We start from the raw sequence: 19,348 nt of genomic DNA on the forward strand, positions 1-19,348 counted from the left end.
AGTGGGAGCCATCACTTGGACAATAAATCCTAAATCACATATAATCCATGACACTCTCAAATTTTATCATCTTATTATGAAAGTGATCAGTAATGAAGATGCTAAGATTAGCAAAGTAGTTATAACTAAACCTATGCAATAAGTGAACGACAACATTCACAATGGCATGAAAGAAATCAAGCATATTAGATATGAGTGTAATTTCTATAGATGTTTTATGAAGAGTGATACTCTTAAAACATTCGGAAAAACCATTTATCATAAGATGAACCATTCAAGTTTTGGAGTAATTTAAAATTTCATGCAATTTTTATCACTCTGTTTACTATTTAATTGTGGTTTAAAATTAAATAATGAGTCTATTTGGTTCTTGGAATATACAAAATAGGGTATCAAGACCAGTCTTGATAAGGAAACACCTATTAAGTGAACGTTGAATATTGTAATCGAAAATTATCCCTAATCAAGGTCATTTAAAAAATGGATGATTAATGACCAGTTGAGATTAGTGTGTAGTTTGATTTATAGCACCGTTTCATGCGCTACAAGGACATGATTTTCATGAATCATTTACACAGGTATTGGTTTAGAACCATACAGGATCGACCTATGAGAATACTTTAAGAGATTCAAAATCGTCATAAGTATATTTCTCATTATTACTATCGAAACTCTTTTCCTTGACCATGAGTATTGTGAGGTGTCTTGTTTGAATACTAGTCCTTTTTTTATGTCGGTCAAACGTCTGCCGTAATTGGGGATTATAACGACGGCTATTAGGCGGCTAGGTCCTCTTAGCAAGAGAAGCTACATTACAAGACTGGGAATGTCCCCCTACTAATAACAGGGAGCATGTCTTGTTGTTTACAAGGCCTCTCGACGAGTGAGACTGTGAAAATGCATGGTCGTGCTCAGATGGATTTTTGAAATCATCTACGTATTGACCGTCAATCTCGGATTTTTAGAAACACTTTTGACGTAATAGGGATGACGAATAATCTTACCCTATAGTTCATGAAGAGACATAAGAAAGGGGTTATACACTGAAAGCTCACTTATCCGGAAGGACAAGTGGGAGATTGAAAGGAATGGTGTCCTTTGAACAAGTGTATTATTCTGATAGTGGGTTCAGAATTATTAGAAAGTTAATATATTCAGTAAGGTCAAGTGATCGGAATGCCTAGGTGGAGGTCGCTTCCGATCAGTAATATTAATGAATAATTAATATTACAGCTTAATCTCGACTGAACCCTTTGGGTCACACCCAAGCAATTAACGAACCGACTCGACAAATTAATTTGGATGAAATTAATGAATCCCCAAAGTATTAAATATTTAGACGTCGAAAATTCGATCTTGGAGCGTTAAAACCGAGCGTTGGAGAATCTCAAATGTCGAGCCAAAATTTAGGATTTGGCGAGACGGGAAAATGCTTCAAGTAACAAGTAAAATCCTAGCCACGAGAAATGCTAGAAAAGCGCGCCCAATAGGAGCGTGCCACGCGACGGCACACATGGAAAAATGTCATGTGGCAGCATGCGTGGTAGCGCACGTGGTAGCCACGTTGGCAGCCACCTAGTGGTAGCGTTCCATGTGGCAGCATGCCACATTGGCAGCATGCAACGTGGCAGCGTGCTATGGTGGCGGCACATATGGCAAGGGGCCGTGGACCCGGGTGACGGGTCATGGACACAGGCCAAAAGAAAATGGCCTAACCGAACCCAACTTAGGGCTCAAGGTTAGGTGACACATTGTTAGTGCACAATGCATGTTAAATGCCTTGGGGACCAAGTGAGAAAGTGGTTCCACCTAACCATGTGACACTTGTTACTTGTTCCTTGGTAATTTTACTAAGGGTTGAATTCATCAATCTTTCCATGTGAGATCTTTTTGTGAAAAAGTCCCTCATTGAAAGATGACTGGAATTCACAAGCTATCCTTCCTTATAAATAGCCAAAGCATGGCTTGAGATTTCTTAGCTTAAGTAGGAGTTCAATACAACATTGTAATAGCAAAAACTCTTAAACTCACATAATACTCGGGTTTTGGTCGGACCTCACTAAACTCGAGGTAATGGACCTAAAAGTTGGTAGTTGTTTTTGCGGGTAGATCTCCGTCAGAGGCTCTCATATTTTCGGGGCTAAGCACGCGCCAAAGGTAAATTTTCTATTTTGCCCTTTTAAGATTATTTATGTTTTAGTTTTATTATTTATGCCCACCATGGGGCTGATAATCAATTAACCTACCAATTCGCCAAAAACCAAGACAATCATCATGACTGGGCAGCCAGTACCTTTCACCATTGCCGAAATCAATGAAGGAAAGAACGTATTCCGTCAAACCTTAGACCAGCAAAAAAATCCATATCGAAACACTTTTTGCCCAAAAGGTCTAGATCGAAGCCAAACTCACTAGCTTAACCAAACAAAATGAAGCCCTCCGCAGCCAAATACAATCAGTTGCGTCCAAAACCATCAATACTAGGAAAAGCACTAAGAGTATAGCCATGCAGCTTGACATGTCCGGAACCTTCCATACCCCTAACGGGGAAAAAGGATCTAAAAGCAGGGAAACACCCCTGGACATAGATTTTCTAGATGCAGAATCCCTCAAGAAGAACAGGCAGGAGGGAACCAAAGAAGGAAAAATAGAGAAAGTGGTCAAGGAGTATCTCAAAGCATTTGAGGCCAAGATCGCCAAGATCCCTGGAGTGCCTAAACCCATGGAGGAGGAAGCGGCGGATGGCTGTATAGAATCTCGTTTTCCAGAAGAGATCGCCATGGTAGAAGTGCCAGAAAGGTTCAGCACGCCCAACATAGCCATGTATGACGGAACAACGGACCCTGATGAGCACGTATCCCTCTACAAACAGAAGATGATGACAAGTTCAATCCCTAGAGACATAAGGGAAGCCATCATGTGCAAAGGCTTTGGAGCCACGCTATCAAGTCCAGCCCTAACTTGGTTCATTAATTTAGATAATCTCGTGCAAAGGCTTTGGAGCCACGCTATCATATCTGTACCATGTTGTGCAAAGACATGGAGAATCCTTAAGGGATTATCTTAACAGGTTCAACAGGGAGAAGATTGGGATACACAAGTATGATGCTCATACAACAATCGAAGCATTCCGAATAGGGTTGCTAGACCATAGTGAGCTCTATAAGGAATTAACCAAGTATCCCTGTGCGACCTTCGAGAATGTGCAAGCCAAAGCTATGGCACAAGTCAGATTTGAAGAGGAAGTTTATGCAAGAAAGACTCCCAAACCAGATCATCAGCCAAGGAGAAGCAATAACTTCTCCAGGAAGGACCATCAATTCAAACTATATCACCGTTCTCGTTTTGATAAAGGATCAGTCAATGCTGTCGAGGAAGAATTTTCAGATTGGAGGGAAGATCCTGAACTCCCACCTAAATTACATGAATATTGTTTCAATGTTAACCCTACAGGAGTGATTAGGACATTGAACAAAATGGGAGACACTATGCAATGGCCCAGGAAGAGTGATAGGCTTGGGGAAAAGAAGGATCCATCAAGATGGTGCGATTTCCATTTAGATATTGGCCATACAATCGATGAATGCGTCGCACTCAGAAAGGAAGTTTCTTACCTATTGAAGAAGGGCTACCTGAAAGAGCTCTTGTCAGACAGGTCCAAAGTTGCAAGAAGGGAAAAGGAATCCAACCAAGGTGGCCCCCCACCTCCTCCTCCAATCGTCAAAACTATCTGCTTCATATCAGAAGGGTCAGAGGTGTGCGGCCCAACGTACTCAGCAGCAAAGCGGCATGCAAAGGAAAGCAATAAGGATCAACCAGACAGAAGGGAAAGGCCAAAAATGGATATCCCCATCATGTTCGAAGAAAGCGATGAAGTAGAAGGCCATCATGACGGCCTAGTAATTTCACTCCCAGTTGGAAACTGTATGATCAAGCGAATCCTTGTAGACAATGGAAGCTACGCAAACATCATCATGCTTGATACCTTGAAACATATGAACATCGATGAAAAGAACATCATCAACAAGTCAACAATGCTAGTAGGATTCAGTGGGGAAACCAAGAAGACAAGTGGAGAGATCACATTAGCCACTTACACAAAAGGGGTTAACCTACAAGACAAGTTCCTAGTGATCGACACCTTATCATCATATAATATGATTCTGGGCAAACCATGGATACATAAGATGAAGGCCATCCCTTCCACATACCATCAAGTCATTAAGTTCCCTACCAGGTGAGGTATCCAATAAATCAGAGGGGATTCTAAAGAAGCCAAAGAATGCTAAAAGATTGCACTAAAGGTAACATCTGTAGAGAAAAGTTCAGCATAGCAATCAGAGGTTTAGTTGGGTCAAGGGAAACTGATCATAGCAGAAGAACAAGAAGCCATAGAATTCCAACTGAACCCTAGTCATCCAGATCCAAAAGTAAGGATAGGGTCAGAGTTGATTAGAGATCTTTGTCAACAAATTTCTTAATTCTTGGAAACAGAGAAAGATGTGTTCGCTTAGACTCATGAAGATATGAAGGGAATTCCCCTAGACGTAATTACTCACAAGCTAAAAATGGACCCAATGCATACACCAGTAAAGCAAAAAAGAAGGAAATTCGCGCCAATAGAACAAGATCATCAATGAAGAACTCCAAAATTTGCTGAAGACAGGAAAGATTAGAGAAGTAAAGTACCCAGAATGGCTTGCCAATGAGTGGTGGTCAAAAAGAATAATGGGAAAGGGAGAATCTGTATTGACTTCACAAATATCAACAAGGCCTGTCCAAAAGATCTCTTCCCGTTACCTCACATTGATGCCATGGTGGACGCAACGCAGGGCACAAATTACTCTCCTTCATGGACGCCTACAGTGGGTACAATCAAATACTCATGCAAAAGGACGATCAAGAAAAGATCATCTTCATTACTAGTCAGGGAATCTACTGTTACAGGGTAATTCCTTTTGGATTGAAGAATGCAGAAGCAACGTATCAAAGGCTGGTAAACAAAATGTTTTCAGAGAAAATTGGGAACACAATGGAAGTCTACATAGACGACATGGTAGTCAAATCCAAGAAGGTAGTTGATCACGTCAAAGACCTCAGGGAATCCTTCGCCATCCTGAAGTAGTACAGCATGAAGCTAAATCCTACAAAATCCACGTTCGGGGTTCAGTTAGGGAAGTTCCTAGGTTACATGGTAACATATAGAGGAATACAAGGTAGTCCAGATCAAGTCAAAGCAATCCTGGATCTAGAACGACCAAACTCAAAGCAAGATGTACAGAGCTTAATAGGTAAAATCACAGCACTAAATAGATTCATCTCGAAGTCTTCCTACAAGAACAGAGCTTTCTATGAAGTTTTAAAGAAGAACAAATAATTCAAATGGGAACAAGAACATGACAAAGCATTTCAGAAACTAAAGGAATACTTAGCCAACCCATTGATACTCTCCAAATCGAAAGAAGGGGAAACGCTCCAATTGTACCTTGCAGTATCTGAAGGAACGGTCAGTGCAGTCCTCACCAGAGAAGAGGACAAAGAGCATTTCTCTATCTACTACGTAAGAAAAATCTAACTCAGTGCGGAAACAAGGTATGCATCCTTAGAGAAAATCATTTTAGCTTTAGTCATTGCTTCGATAAAACTACGCCCATACTTTGAAATCCATTCTATACGAGTACAAACCAACTACCCCATCAAAGCCATCATGAGAAAACAAGAAATGTTAGGAAGGATGGAGAAATGGGCCCTACATCTAAGCAGGTACGATATACAATACGAGCCAAGAACCGCAATTAAGTCACAAGCACTGGTAGACTTTGTGGCAGACTTCAGCCCAACCCTTAAAGAAATAGCACAGAAAGAGGTATTGGCCCTACAGGAGCCGAAAGCTACACAAAAGTGGACGCTCCATACAGATGGTGCAGCAAATATTCGTGGTGTAGGCCTAGGAGTGGTGTTGACATCGCCATAAGGGGATAAAGTAGCACAAGTAGTAAGGTGCAATGTCAAAGCAACCAATAATGAAGCGGAATACGAGGCATTGATCACAGGGTTGACTATAGCAAGAGACATGAAGATACAACACCTTGAGGTGATATCAGACACCTTACTCATGGTAAATCAAATTAACGGGGAATATGCAGCAAAGGACGCCAAGATGGTAGCCTACCTGGAAGTAACAAAGAAGTTGATTAAGGAGTTCAAAGAATTCAAGATAGACCAAGTCCCCAGGAACTTGAACACTGAAGCAGACGCCTTGGCAAACTTGGGATCGAATATTAACCCTGAAGAATTTGGAGCTACCCTACTAGTGCACGTACTCTCACCAGCTATAAAGAAAGAGTCAACTGTGAGCGTCTACGAAATACAAAAAGATCCTGCAGAGAGGGAAGAAAATAGGTGGACAAAACCTCTCAAAGACTACCTTCTAGACAAAACAGCACCAACAAGGAATGTGGCAGCACAAGCACTCGCTTTGATAGCCTCAAAGTATTGTCTAATCAGCAACGTGCTCTTCAAAAAATCTACAGCAAGACCCTTCCTACGATGTCTAGAAAAAGAAGAAGCAGAACAAGTTCTACAGTCACTACACAGTGGCGAATGCGGAAATCATTCAAGGGGAAGAAACCTAGCCAACAGGGCACTCAGAATGGGATACTACTGGCCCAGCATGAGGAAAGACGCTGCAGAATTCTCTAAGAAATGTCTAGCCTGTAAGAAACATGCACCTCTAACATACAAGCCATCTAAAGAGCTGCGCCCAACATTGACACCTTGGCCATTCATGAAGTGGGGAATGGACATAGTAAAGCTACCTCTGTCATCAAGGCAAAGGGTGTACTTCTTAGCAATGACAGACTACTTCTTAAAATGGATAGAAACATAAGCATACAAAGACATCAAGGATAAGCATGTCATCTCATTTATCAAGAGAAACATCCTAAGCAGATTTGGAGTACCAGTAGAAATCATTACAAACAACGGATCCCTGTTCATGAGCAACAAGACAACGAAGTTTTGCAAAGAATGGAACATCTCCCTTATCACATCCACACCAAGATACCCAGAGGCAAATGGACAAGCAGAGTCAAGCAACAAGGTCCAAATAGGCAACATGAAGAAAAGACTGGAAGAAGCAAAAGGGAAGTGAGCAGATGAACTACCCAATATATTATGGAGCAGACAGAACAACTCAAAAAGGTGTTACAGGTCATACTCCTTTCTCACTAGTATACGGATGCAAAGCAGTAATTCCAACAGAAGTGGAAGTCCCCACTATAAGGTATGGGTTGATGACAGAAGAAAGTAACCAAACCGAATTGGTACATAAACTGGATACCGTAGGAGAACTTGGAGAAGACGCAAAAATGAGGATGGCAGCCTATTAGCAAGAAGTAGCAAGGTCTTTTAAAAAGAATGTCAGAGCAAAAGTTTTCAAACTAGAAGATTGGGTCCTCAAAAAGGTATACGAAAACACCAGGGAAGTAAACGTAGGAAAGCTAGCACCCAACTAGGAAGGACCCTACGAAATCATCAAGATAGTAGGCAACGGAGCCTTTAGACTCAGGAACGTAGAAGGAAAAGAGGCATAGAGAAGCTGAAATGCAACACGTTTAAAGCTCTATCATTTCTAAAGAGAAAAGGTACGTAGTTATCATTTCAATTTCGTTTTTACAAAAAAAAAAAACAAAACAACAAAAACACAAAAAAAAAAAAGCAAAAAATCTCCAACAGATAAGCGCATCACGAAAAGTACACTCCTTCACTTAAACATAGTCAATTCATTTTATTTTCACTACCAGTATTGACTTTGGCGTCGGAGGGCCGTTGGGGAAACCCACGGCCACAACTCACCCAATTCTGTTTTGCAAGGACAACAGTTACGCTGCCATACAAAGTACAGGAAGGAAGAACGTGGTAACAAAGGTCCATCCCTACAGAACAAGCAAACATCAACAAATACATGTAAGCAATGTTCCATACGTAATACAACTGTAGTACAACTGCATTACAATAAGAAACGCAAGGTTGGCAAGAAAGCACGCATAACATAACAAAGTAGTAAGATTACTTAGTTGCAAAGAGCAACAAAACAAGCAAAATATCCAGCTGCAGCAAGGCAGCACAAAAACAAAAAGCAAATATCCAACTGCACTAAGGCAGTAAAAACAAACATAACTTAAAATTATTTAGAACTAACAGGTGACACAGCACCATTGAAACTAATTCTCCCCAGTGTTGTCAACAGAGACCTTCTCTTTAGCAGCAGACTTTGAATCCTCAAGACCATCCTTAGCATCCTCGTTCATAGGAGAGTCAACTTCTTCATCAGCATAGCTCAACAGCAGTGTGCCAGGAGCAGTAGTCCCTGAAGGAAAGGTTTTTTCAAAAGCAGACTTCTCAGCATCATAGTCCCACGCCTCATGCTTTCCTTGCTGATAATCCTCCATCATTTCCAAGCGTGCCTTTCCAAAGTAATAGCTAGCCGCGTCAAGAGAGTCATTTGCAGCCTCCTTCAGAGTATTCTTCAGCCCATCCCGATCAGCAAGGCACTCCTTGTACTTGGTCCTTTCAGCTTTCAAAGCATCAGTGGCAGTCTTGTACTTATCAACAAGGGCATCACGCTCCTTCTTCATGACATCATATGCCCGAGTGAACTCTAACACCTTGTTTAGTACACCTAGGCACGACTGAAAGCTCTGCAATAAAAAGTCAGGTGACACAACTAGACATTCAATATTGTTTTGTTGATTTTTTAATAAGGGAGTATACTATACCTAAAAGGGCTATGTTGCAGCCTCATAAGAAAGGTCTGCGAAAGTCTGCGAAGATTGGCGCTCCTTGAAGGCTGGGAAGAGCAAATTACCCACATGAGGGGCTAGAGAGTCATAAGAAAAGTTGACAACATCAACATCAGCAGGAATCTTCAGTTTTCTCTTAAGATTACTGCAAGGAGGAGGTGGAGGAGGAGCACTCCTTAGAGGCTTCACATTAGCCGGGGCAGGGACATCCTCTGAACCCTTAGAAGAGGCCCGCGATCTAACAAATTCAACAGGGTACGTAGCAAGTTCAAAAGGGAAAAAACGAACAGGGAAGTTAATTGAAGCAGAGTATCACTATACAGAAACAACAAAGCAAAAGACATAGCCACACTACCACAACTAAATCCCCAACAGAAGAAACATAACAACGAAACCACGACTCGCCAAAAAGGAAAACAAACCTTGAGATATAGTAGGGGCAACCTTCCGTTCAGAATCTGAATCGTCCAAAGTCTCAATCTGGACAACTACTTTATGCTGCGTTAAATTGATGAAAGATCTCTCGTCCGCACTGATAAGTTTATTATATATATATTTGTGCTTATTTGAGCTTTACGAAGCTATTTTTATTACTAATATACGTTTTCTAGTGTTTTTGTAGAGTTGGTATTATTTTTAAGAAATTTGAAGAATTATGACGATTCCCGAGCTTATTGAACCACTACAAAGATATTGGAGTTTGATCATATTTTATGACCAAATATTTTAAGCCCAAGACCGAGCTAAAAAAATTTGGTTCGAAGATTAAGGGCTCGATATATGAAGAGGTCCAAGGTATTACAAGTTATTATTGAAGACCAACCAAGAAAGGAATTTGGGTCCAAGCTTCCAATCCTAAAAGAGCAGCCCAAGCCACGAGCCCTGCTAAGCGTGATGTTGGCCGGGCCTAATTAAGTAAGCCTCAATTTAGGCCTCGAGAATGTGTGTGTAGCTTCTGCTTTGGTGGGATGATGATGTGGCTTTGGCCTTTGAAGATTACTAGATATTAGTTGGCAGCTTTATATTTATCCTAGTTTTAGTTAAGTTAGGATTATTTTTCCTAGTTGTTTTTAATTAAACTTCCTTTTCTTTTTCCTTTTCTTATAAAAGGAGGTAGTAATATTAACGTAGGAGGGTAGTTTTTTTGTCATTAGTTTCTGATTAGTTTTAGTTTAGTTTTTTTTCTTTTCTTTTTCTCTCTCTAACTTTTCTCCCTATCTCCTCTTAATTAAACTCTTAGAATTATATCTCTCTTGTTTCTCTCTCTATAACTCTTGGTTTAATTTCAGTAATTAATTCTCTTTCTTTGATCATGTCTCCTTTAATTGCTTTGTTTAGTTTATATTTAATTATGTGTGAGTAGTTTTATTTCTAGGCTTTATGGGGATCCATAAATAATATGAAGGGGTAATTTATTGTTGTTGATTATCAATGCTAGATTAATTTCCTATTGATTGATTTAATGCTCTGTGACTAGATTAGGCATGATCTTTTATGCATGAGTTTGACAATATTGTTTCGAGATTCAAGAGATGAGAATTGATCTTTAGGTCTAGTTTCAATAAGCAGGTTAATTTATAAATTGTTAAGTCGAGATTCGAGAGATGAGATTTAATACCGGTAGATTAATCATGTGATTGTAATACGTAGAGAAAGCCCTTAATGATCTGATTAATTGATGCATCGATGATTGATTATTATGTTTTACCCTGAAATATTATTTTTTTGGTGAACCTATGCCCTAGGTCTTTTATTCATTGTTTCACCTCCTACTTTTATTCTTTCCCACTTTTACTCTTAGTAGATTAGTTTCCCTTCGATAATAATAATTTGTTACTCTATAATCTAGATTATATTAATTTTTTAGGAATAAAAAGATTCGTTTCCCTGTGGATTCGACCCTACTTCCCTATCTATTTTAGTTAGTGGTTTTAGAAATTACTTTTGATTAGGTGATACGACTTTAGCCTCTCAAAATTTGGCGCCGTTGCCGGGGAAACGGTTTTATTTTTATTTCTAATTATTATTAGAGTCTAGATTATTATTTTTTATAAATTTTTTATTTTTTTTATTTTTGAGTTGAAAATATCCATGCTTACGTCACTACAAGAATTATATGATTTTTATGCAGCACCTGACTACTGTTGTTGTCAACGTCTTTGTCATGAAAATCCTGAATGCCCTTATAGTGAGTTTTTTGTGCGTGCTCCGGAGATTTTAGAGTCTTTCCATATACATATGATCATATTTGGAAACGATTAGTTGATAATGAAAGTTATTGGGAGGCCCTTGATGAAAAAGTCTATGGACACATTAATAATAAGAATGTTATTGAGGATGAAGAACCCGTTATAGAATATGTGGTTGGAAAATCATTGGTTGATGAATTGGTGATTGGAAAATCATTAATTGTAGAAACGGTGGTTGATAATTTCTTTGTTGATGATGAGGTTATTTGTGAGGGTAAAATTTTAAAGTCATTATTGGATGATAAAGGCAATGACTACCTCCATGTTCGTTCCATTAATTCTAAATTTTTAATGGAGGAAGTAAAAGGATGTGGTGTATTTTCATCTCTCTCTTTTGATTTTTCCTTCTACCTTGAGTTCTCTTTATGTGCTCCTAACCTTTTCTTTTTAGGGATTAATGTGCTTGCAATTAAGCCCTATATAGTGTTTAATGAAATTTTTGCGGGAGCGTTTGATATGTTACTGAAGGCGTTGAATTCTTCCGATTTAGAGAAGGAGTATGGTCGAGCGGGACCTTGATAAACTAGCGCTTTGCGGGAGGCAACCCGTATTTTGTTTTTTTTTTTAGTTTTTTTTTTATTCATTTATTTTGTGTGTTTTCTTTTAGTTTTGTTTTAGAGAGGTAAGGAGAGAGTATCTTATACTTGTGGGAGTACCTTTTTATGCAGGTTTTGATCAAGAGAGCGAAAAAGAAAAAGACGAACTAGTACTAAAGATATTTGGGCAGAGAGTAACAGCAATCAGCGTGGTCGAATTAAGAGCACGTGGTCGGGCGCGGGTTCGCGTCAGCAAAATTTGTCGACTTTGACATGCCATAACTTTTGCGTTTCTTATCGGATTTTGGTGTGTGACCTATCGCTGGAAAGCTCTTCAAGTATAATTTCCAATGTAATTAAAATCATTGCATTATGACTTATATATAAACATTCATGATCGAAAGAGTACACCTGACTCAAATTTGGACTTTTTCCCACTAACACTTTGTTTCATTCTTGCCCAAATTTGTTCTACAGAGATGCATTGCAATCCTCGAGGCTTTGGTGACATTGATGTGGTGATGATGATGAGTAGTCACCTTGATTAATAGCTTCTTTTTTAGACAATGAGGACATTGTCTAATTTAGCTTGGGGGGAGGTTCTCGTGTCATATTGTATATCTTTCACTCTCTCTTTTTATTTTTATTTTTTTCTTTTGGTGTGCTTAGTATAGATTTCATTGCTTTCTTAGGTAAGATTTATTGCTTTAAAAAAATAAATAAATGATCCAAAAATTTTTTCCAATGAATTATTAATCATGCTTCCCTGTACCCCTTGATAAAAAATTTTCGAAATTATTTTGATTCATGGTTATTGATGATAAATATTGTGGATTAGTTGATCAGGATTTAATGTTTGATTGCATTGGAACCTTAACATGCGTCAATTTTGCCCAACTATTTGTGAATATAGTGCTTGACTAGTTAATTTGGTGAGGAATGTGTGTTAGTTCCTGGTATGTCAATGAATTTGAGTATTGGTTTGCAACTATGAGTAATGTTTCATGGCTCATTATTATGCACATGAGGAGGACGAAGGCATTTGTTCTTTAGGTGGCCTTCAGATGATATTAGATACATTTGTTCCCTTCTTGCTACCCATGTTGTTGCCTTGACTATTTATTGTTTATTTAGCCATATTACAAGCCGATTTGCCCCATTGGTTACTAGTCCCAAGCTTGGCTTGGGAGAGCTATTAGTGAGTTAGGTGAGGGAGTTTGTAGTGTGCTTATTATTTGCACAATTTGGGTGGGTTTTGAGAAGTTATTTTGTTTTTTTATCATAGTTTATTCTTGATGAGTTTGAATGTTTAATCTTCTTGAGAAAAAAATAAAGTATGATGTTATGAAAAAAAAAGAGAAGTTTAAGGAGAAAAAAGAAAAAAAAATAAGTGAACTTCAAAAGAAAAAAACATTGTTCAATGTTCAAATGTTCTAGTTGGAGGTATATCAAAAGAAAGAAAAAAAAATTGAGCTTCAATGGAAAAAAATCAAGTTTGGAAATTAAAGTTTGTTTATTCACTCAAGTTCTACATTATTATATTTTTATGAGAGAAATTGTAGGTGTTGGGATTGTTTGATATGTTTGGAGTTGTATTTGGTGGATTCTTGTTGGAGTTGGTTATGTTTGAGATGTTGATCATTATTTATTTTGATCATGGGTTTTATTAGGATTTGGCTCCCTTAAGCATAGCTTTTCCCTCACATTTTCCCAAATATATCCTACCCTTTTCCCTAGCCTTACATTACAAGCTTTAAAGACCTTCCGACCTTGTGCATAGAGTTGTGTAGACGTGAAAGTGTTGCTTATAGATGCAAAGGATGACTTGACATATTTCGAGTCGACTATCTAGGTTGAGTGCTTATCTCTTTAAACACACGAGTGTTGTGAGTTTAGGAGGGCATTGTTCACATTACAAGGTTTGGTTGGAGAGCGATCGAGTACATCTTTTACTCGCCACATAAATGAGAGTTGAGTGTGTGAGCACTAGTGTAGACACCTAAAAATGTCTCCCCAAAACCAACCCGTTGATGAACACCTTTCACCGCCATTATTAGTCGGGTTGAGTATTTAGTCTTTGGAGTGCTTAAATCCATGTTCTATCCAATATATTTCATGAACCAATCCAATTTCTAGTTCATTTCCCTAAACCATAACCTATTTTCCACGTTTCGTGTCCACATCGCAAAACCGAGAGAAACTGATTTTATGGATATAAAATTTAGATCCAATTATTATTTTGTTGGATAGTCCTTTAAATAAGCTTTCCAACCATATATCATAAGCCAAATTCCGAGCTATAACAAAAAAGAAATGAGCAAAACACTAAACTCGGCCTAAAACCGACACCCTTCCACTAAAACGGACATATCTTAAAATCTACAAATTATTTTAACCTGATTCTAATTGGGTTGGAAAGTGGACTTGATAAGCTTCCCAATGATTTATTATGCCTTATTCCGACTTACGGATCAAAAGTTATGATTATTTTAAAAACGGGTAAAAAACTGAAATTACCGCGCAGCAGCTAAAACGTCGCGACGCGACAAATGCTGACGTGTCACAAGGCTTATTCGCGTGACACGGTGCCCTTTTGTGTAATGCTGCACATTTAATCCACTGTGTCATGGGATTTTGCACCGTGTCATGGTGCAATTTCCCGTGTCACGGTGCCCATTCCATGACAAGGGGATATTTCGTGTAATTTCCGTGTACTTTCTACACCATGACACGAGATACTGCACTGTGCCATGGTGGACAATGTCGTGTCACGGCATGTCTTCCCGTGACACGGGATTGCTCCGTGTTTTCCCCGCGTAATCCCTAAACGCGTTTTCACTTCCCGTAACCAAATTATTTCTCGCGTCACTCAGTTTTCCCCCATGTCACGGGATCTTCCCCCGTCTGACGGTGCCTTGCACTGTGTCACGGTTGATCGCGGGGAAATTATGTTGTTGACTAACCTCCTCACGACCAAACAAAATTTATTATGATCCTAAACTAACCCCTAAACAAGTCTAGTGGTAAGTTCGGAGTCGAACCACAAGGAACGGTAATGTTGGATTGTTCTCGGTCTAATGCTTAAGCTACGCCGAAGTCGGTTTATGGATACTGGACACTACAACTACACTAACACACATATAAATATCAAGATATTACAAAGTCTACTAGGGGCAAAGATCCACTTTGAACAATTAACAAGTTTATGGGAATCGATTTGATAATCAATCATGCAAAGAAAGAATTAAAATGGGAATTAATTACCATCAAGAGAAATCTCTCAAATTCCTAGCCTAGATCCCTCATTGACTAGGTGCATAGAAGAAATTTACCCAAAATGTAATCTAATATATAAATTCTAATTCACAATCCCTTGTCAAACTAGAACTAACATGCAATTAAGTTTGCTATCTTGGGATATCAATCCAATCTAAAACAAACAACATGCCATCATCAATTCAATCAATTTAATCACACAATTATCATCAAATTTATCTCAAATAACTCAATTAACCATAACAAAGCTTCACTCAACACCTAGTAGAAGGAAATCTACTCAAACATGATTAACAAAGCAATTAATAAAGCATAAAGAGATAAGAGAGTAAGAAATGCTCATTGATATAAAATGGAGATCTTCAAATCATCCAATTCCTCCTTTGATTATCCAAAATCCATGAAAACCATTGTTTCTCTCACTTTCTCTCTCCAAAATTTGAGAGTTTCTCTCTCTAAAAACCTAAAACTAACCTAAAACTATTGAAAATATGAATTCCCCTCTAAAATGAGCAAAACAAATCTATTTATAACCCTTACTAAATTGCCTAGGAAGCTCCGCAAAAAGTCGAGCAGCACGTAGAGGAGCGGGCGTACAGGAGGTGGAGCGCCCGCTCCAGGTCCAGGAGCGGGCGTGCAGAAGGTCGGATCGCCCGCTCCAAATCTGGAGGAAACAATCTGTTTTTTTATTTTTGATTTCCTGTGAGGAGCGGGAGTGCATATTTTGGAGCGCCAGCTCCTGGTGGTGGAGCGCCCGCTCCAAGAACCGGAGCGCCCGCTCCTCTCGGACTTGGCAAACTACTCAGCTTCAAATGAGCATATCACCCACGTTTTACATCAGAATTGAGCATATGACCTGTCGTTGGAAAGCTCTCGAGATAAGCTTTCATTTCCAATAAGAATCGCCCCAAAATGTTTTGTAGATCAAAAGTTATAGGCGTTTGAAGTATGATCTTTGCAAATCAAGTGCACATTTCTTCATTACTTGTTCTTTTATGTTTTATATTTCTTCAATCTTGAGCAATGAACTTATCCAAGTGTTCCTAAACATAAGAGTAAACCAATAAAGTTTAATCTAATGTCATAAGCCACCAAAATTGAGCAATAACGAAATTTCACATACAAACATGATAAATGTAGTAAAACGCTATTAAAACCAAGTAAAAAGATAGAAAAACTATAAAAAACTAGCTACAAAACTCCTAAAAATAGCGACATAAATGACACTTATCAAATTCCCCCAAGCTGAACTTTTGTTTGCACTCGAGCAAAACAAAAGAAACACAAGGGAATGTGATGCATTTTATACAAACAAAGAAAACTAGAAGGAAAAGAATTTACACTAACTTACTTTCGTAGGAATCACGAATACATTTAGCGTATTCATCAAGCACTTTAAACCCTTAGATTGCTCTAGAGGACAAGTAAGCTCTCGTAAGGGTGTCCTAAGAGTTTAACCCATAACTCTTGACAAAAATCAAGGCAAAGCAATAAAAAAATAAAATAAAATAAATCGAAGTAAGAGAAAAGTTACAAGCGTTCTAGAGTGGACTTTTATGATGGAACAAACACTAATGAATGTCAATATTTCTAAAATAATAAAGGTATGCACGTTCTAAGATGTCCAAGGTTGATTGAAACATAACATATGCTAAGCATAGAGAACTAAAGGAAACACATTCCACCTTTTGTTCCAACCAATCAAACCACGTTCTCTACTAGTTTCAAATCCACTTTCAAGTTAGCTTCTCATGATTCCACGAAGGAACCGGAAAATAAATAAGAAATTAAAAACATTGAGATGGTTACTCGACATCTTGGCTATGCAAACTCGCTCTATAAGCTTGATTCCTATTTCCCGCCATCATTTAATGACTTAACCCTCTAGGATCAAAAGGACTTTCAAGGTTGTAACATATAAGCTAGGAGAGTAAAGGTGTGGAGAACTCTTGAAATTGGCGGTAAATCTATGTGAAGCACAGGTGGAACTTCTTTCACAAGATCCAAACGATTCCAAAACAAAAGGGCCAAGCTTATTAAATAACTTTCCCCCAAGCTTATTTAACACAAAATAACAAAAACAGGGAAAACAACAATAACAAAACCTCTTTTTTTTGTGCTTTACATTCTTCTTTACTTTTTTTTTCGATATCTTTTCCAAGTTTTTGCTTTTGCTCTTTTTTTTTTTTTTTTTTTTTTTTTTTTTTTTTTTTTTTTTTAATGTCCTTGCCTCTTTTAACTTTGGGCGGCTTTTTCTAAAAATGCATTTGGTTTTATGCAAAAAATTATATACAACACATACTAGCTTTGCAAATGAACTCATAATTCTAAACTTGCACCATAAACAATAAAACAAGCTCCAAAACAAAATTGCTTCACAAACTAAAGGTAGGAGTTAAAGTGAAACCAAGGCTGGAAGGCTTGTATTGTGGTTAGAGAAAATAATGTATATGGCTCAAATGGGCTAGTAATAGGGGCAAATGCAAACCAAATCCAAAATTGAAAATTAATCCTATAAAAAGAGAAATGTCTTTGTCATCCCCTAAAGTGGCTCAGTCGCGATCTTGGGAGCTAAAAGTCAAGTTCTAGATATGAGAATGCAATAGCCAAGGATCCAAATATGCCGCTCAACAAAGTATGATGAAGGCTAGAACAATTATACCTCACTAGGGATAGCAATAACTAACTCTTGATTTCATATCCACTATAGAGAGCAACTCCATCTTACCACAAGCAAGTGAACTAGAGCTTCATGGTCCCAAAGTTCTTAGCCAACTACCTTAGCATACCATATCCTAGAGTCAACCTAACACATTCTCAAACCGTGCACACCTCTAAAATTTAGGAAGAAAGACATTCAAGAATACAAGTCCAAAAGTATTATGTCCAAAGCAATAACAAAAGAAAATACATTGCAAATTTGCCTTGATAGAAACAAAAATCTTTTTGTGATTTTCAAGACATAGAAAATGGAAAAGCATATACAAATGTGCATGGAATATATATGTATCAAAATCTACCAAATATGATAGAATACCTTCCCCCAAGCTTGAATGAGATAACATGCTCAAACATAAATCAAATAATCCATGGGAGGGGAAAACAAGGAGATCAATCCAACAACCTAACATATCTCCTATTTCAAAGCCACTTTAGGTATCAACCAATGGAGAAAGAGCAAGGAATGATATTACCGGATTTTAGGTGGGTGTACTTACCCGCAAATGACCCAATTAAACTTTTCAAAGCCACTCTTCTCAAGAATTGAATCTTGTTTTCCATATGCTAGCAATTGTGGTGCCAAACATCCTTGATTCTTGATCCAAACCAATGCACCAAAGTATATCAAGTTATGTACCTAGAAAAAGGCACACAAACATTTCTATGAGAGAAAATCTATTCTAAAAAGAAAAGAAAATGAAAGCAATAAAACACGGGTTACTTCCCGAGAAAGGCTTGCTTAAGGTCCAAGCTTGACCGCTCTAGTAAATAATATTGCAACGATCGCAAGAGCTTGTCAAATGCACTACTACACATCTCATAAGATAACAAGTAAGCAAATGATATAAGAAGAGCATGCACCAAGATTAGTGCACGCAAAAGAAGGTGAAGAGGGAGTTACCAAGAAGAAGAAGAATCAAAAGAAAATTCAAGAAAATAAGAAGAAGAATAGAAAGGCAAACTCTCTTCACAAAAATCTTTTTGGGTGGCAAAATCACCCTTTTCCTCAATAGAAGACGAATGAGGGACATAAAAATCTTCATAGGCAAGGGGTCCCCAATAGGCTCATTAACAAAGGAAGGAAGGGATATAGAAGTGTAGGGGATATGGTTGAAATTACTTGAAAAAGGGACATGAGAGAAGGGGATAGGAGCAATGGTCTTACAAATGGTCTCTTCTTCACCACCATTCCTCAAATCACCAATTTGAGCATGAAAATCAATCATAGAATCCTCAAAAGAAGAACACTCATGATCATGATCTCCCTCAAACATCCAACTTCCAAGAGGAACTACATAATCCCCTTCACTACAATCATGAACAACAACTCCCTCAACTTCCTTAAAGCCTAAAATCTCAAAGCCATGCATGAATGGATGCAAATTCATTTCAAAATCATCTCTCTCCCATGAAGCATTCTTAATGAACTCACACAAAAGGCTATGGGTTTTCATTTGACACTCAATAAACACATTAGACATAACCTCAAATGAATCCAAATACTCATGGATAAAAGGATCACAATCATGCACTTGAGACTCATCAAGATGGGAAAGAGGGTTAGGATTTTCAAAATCAACACTCTCTTCATTCTCAACTCCTTCACCATCACTCATATGCTCACCAATGGGATCCTCACACTATCTTGGTTGCTCAAAATCATCATCATCCTCAACACACACATTAAATTGGGATTTTTCACAAACAAGCATCAAGGGTGACAATTGGCTTTCTAGCTCTTCTTTTCTTCTCCTTCCCTCCT

General features: G+C 38.2%; 2 protein-coding genes across 2 annotated transcripts; both read left to right on the forward strand.

Moving 5' to 3' along the window:
- The first annotated feature begins 2,506 nt into the window (after positions 1-2,506).
- LOC145632880 (uncharacterized) lies at positions 2,507-5,125 on the forward strand. The gene is made up of 3 exons (XM_081685209.1): positions 2,507-2,964; positions 3,071-4,027; positions 4,948-5,125. Exons 1-3 carry the CDS (start codon positions 2,507-2,509, stop codon positions 5,123-5,125), a joined length of 1,593 nt encoding a protein of 530 aa, XP_081541335.1.
- A 990-nt stretch (positions 5,126-6,115) lies between these two features.
- LOC145632881 (uncharacterized) lies at positions 6,116-6,889 on the forward strand. Its single transcript, XM_081685210.1, has one exon. It carries the CDS (start codon positions 6,116-6,118, stop codon positions 6,887-6,889), a length of 774 nt encoding a protein of 257 aa, XP_081541336.1.
- Positions 6,890-19,348: the final 12,459 nt, after the last annotated feature.

This window comes from Chenopodium album, chromosome 5 (assembly GCF_948465745.1).
Source record: "Chenopodium album chromosome 5, dcCheAlbu1.1, whole genome shotgun sequence".
NCBI lineage: Eukaryota > Viridiplantae > Streptophyta > Magnoliopsida > Caryophyllales > Amaranthaceae > Chenopodium > Chenopodium album.

Bases quoted from the DNA above. Each gene is read 5' to 3' on its own strand.
- LOC145632880 (XM_081685209.1), top strand. From the start codon at position 2,507: ATGCAGCTTGACATGTCCGGAACCTTCCATACCCCTAACGGGGAAAAA. The intron at 2,965-3,070 runs GTTCATTAATTT...TTATCTTAACAG, and splicing joins TCAAGTCCAGCCCTAACTTG to GTTCAACAGGGAGAAGATTG. The intron at 4,028-4,947 runs GTCAACAATGCT...CTACTGTTACAG, and splicing joins GAAAAGAACATCATCAACAA to GGTAATTCCTTTTGGATTGA.
- LOC145632881 (XM_081685210.1), top strand. From the start codon at position 6,116: ATGGTAAATCAAATTAACGGGGAATATGCAGCAAAGGACGCCAAGATG.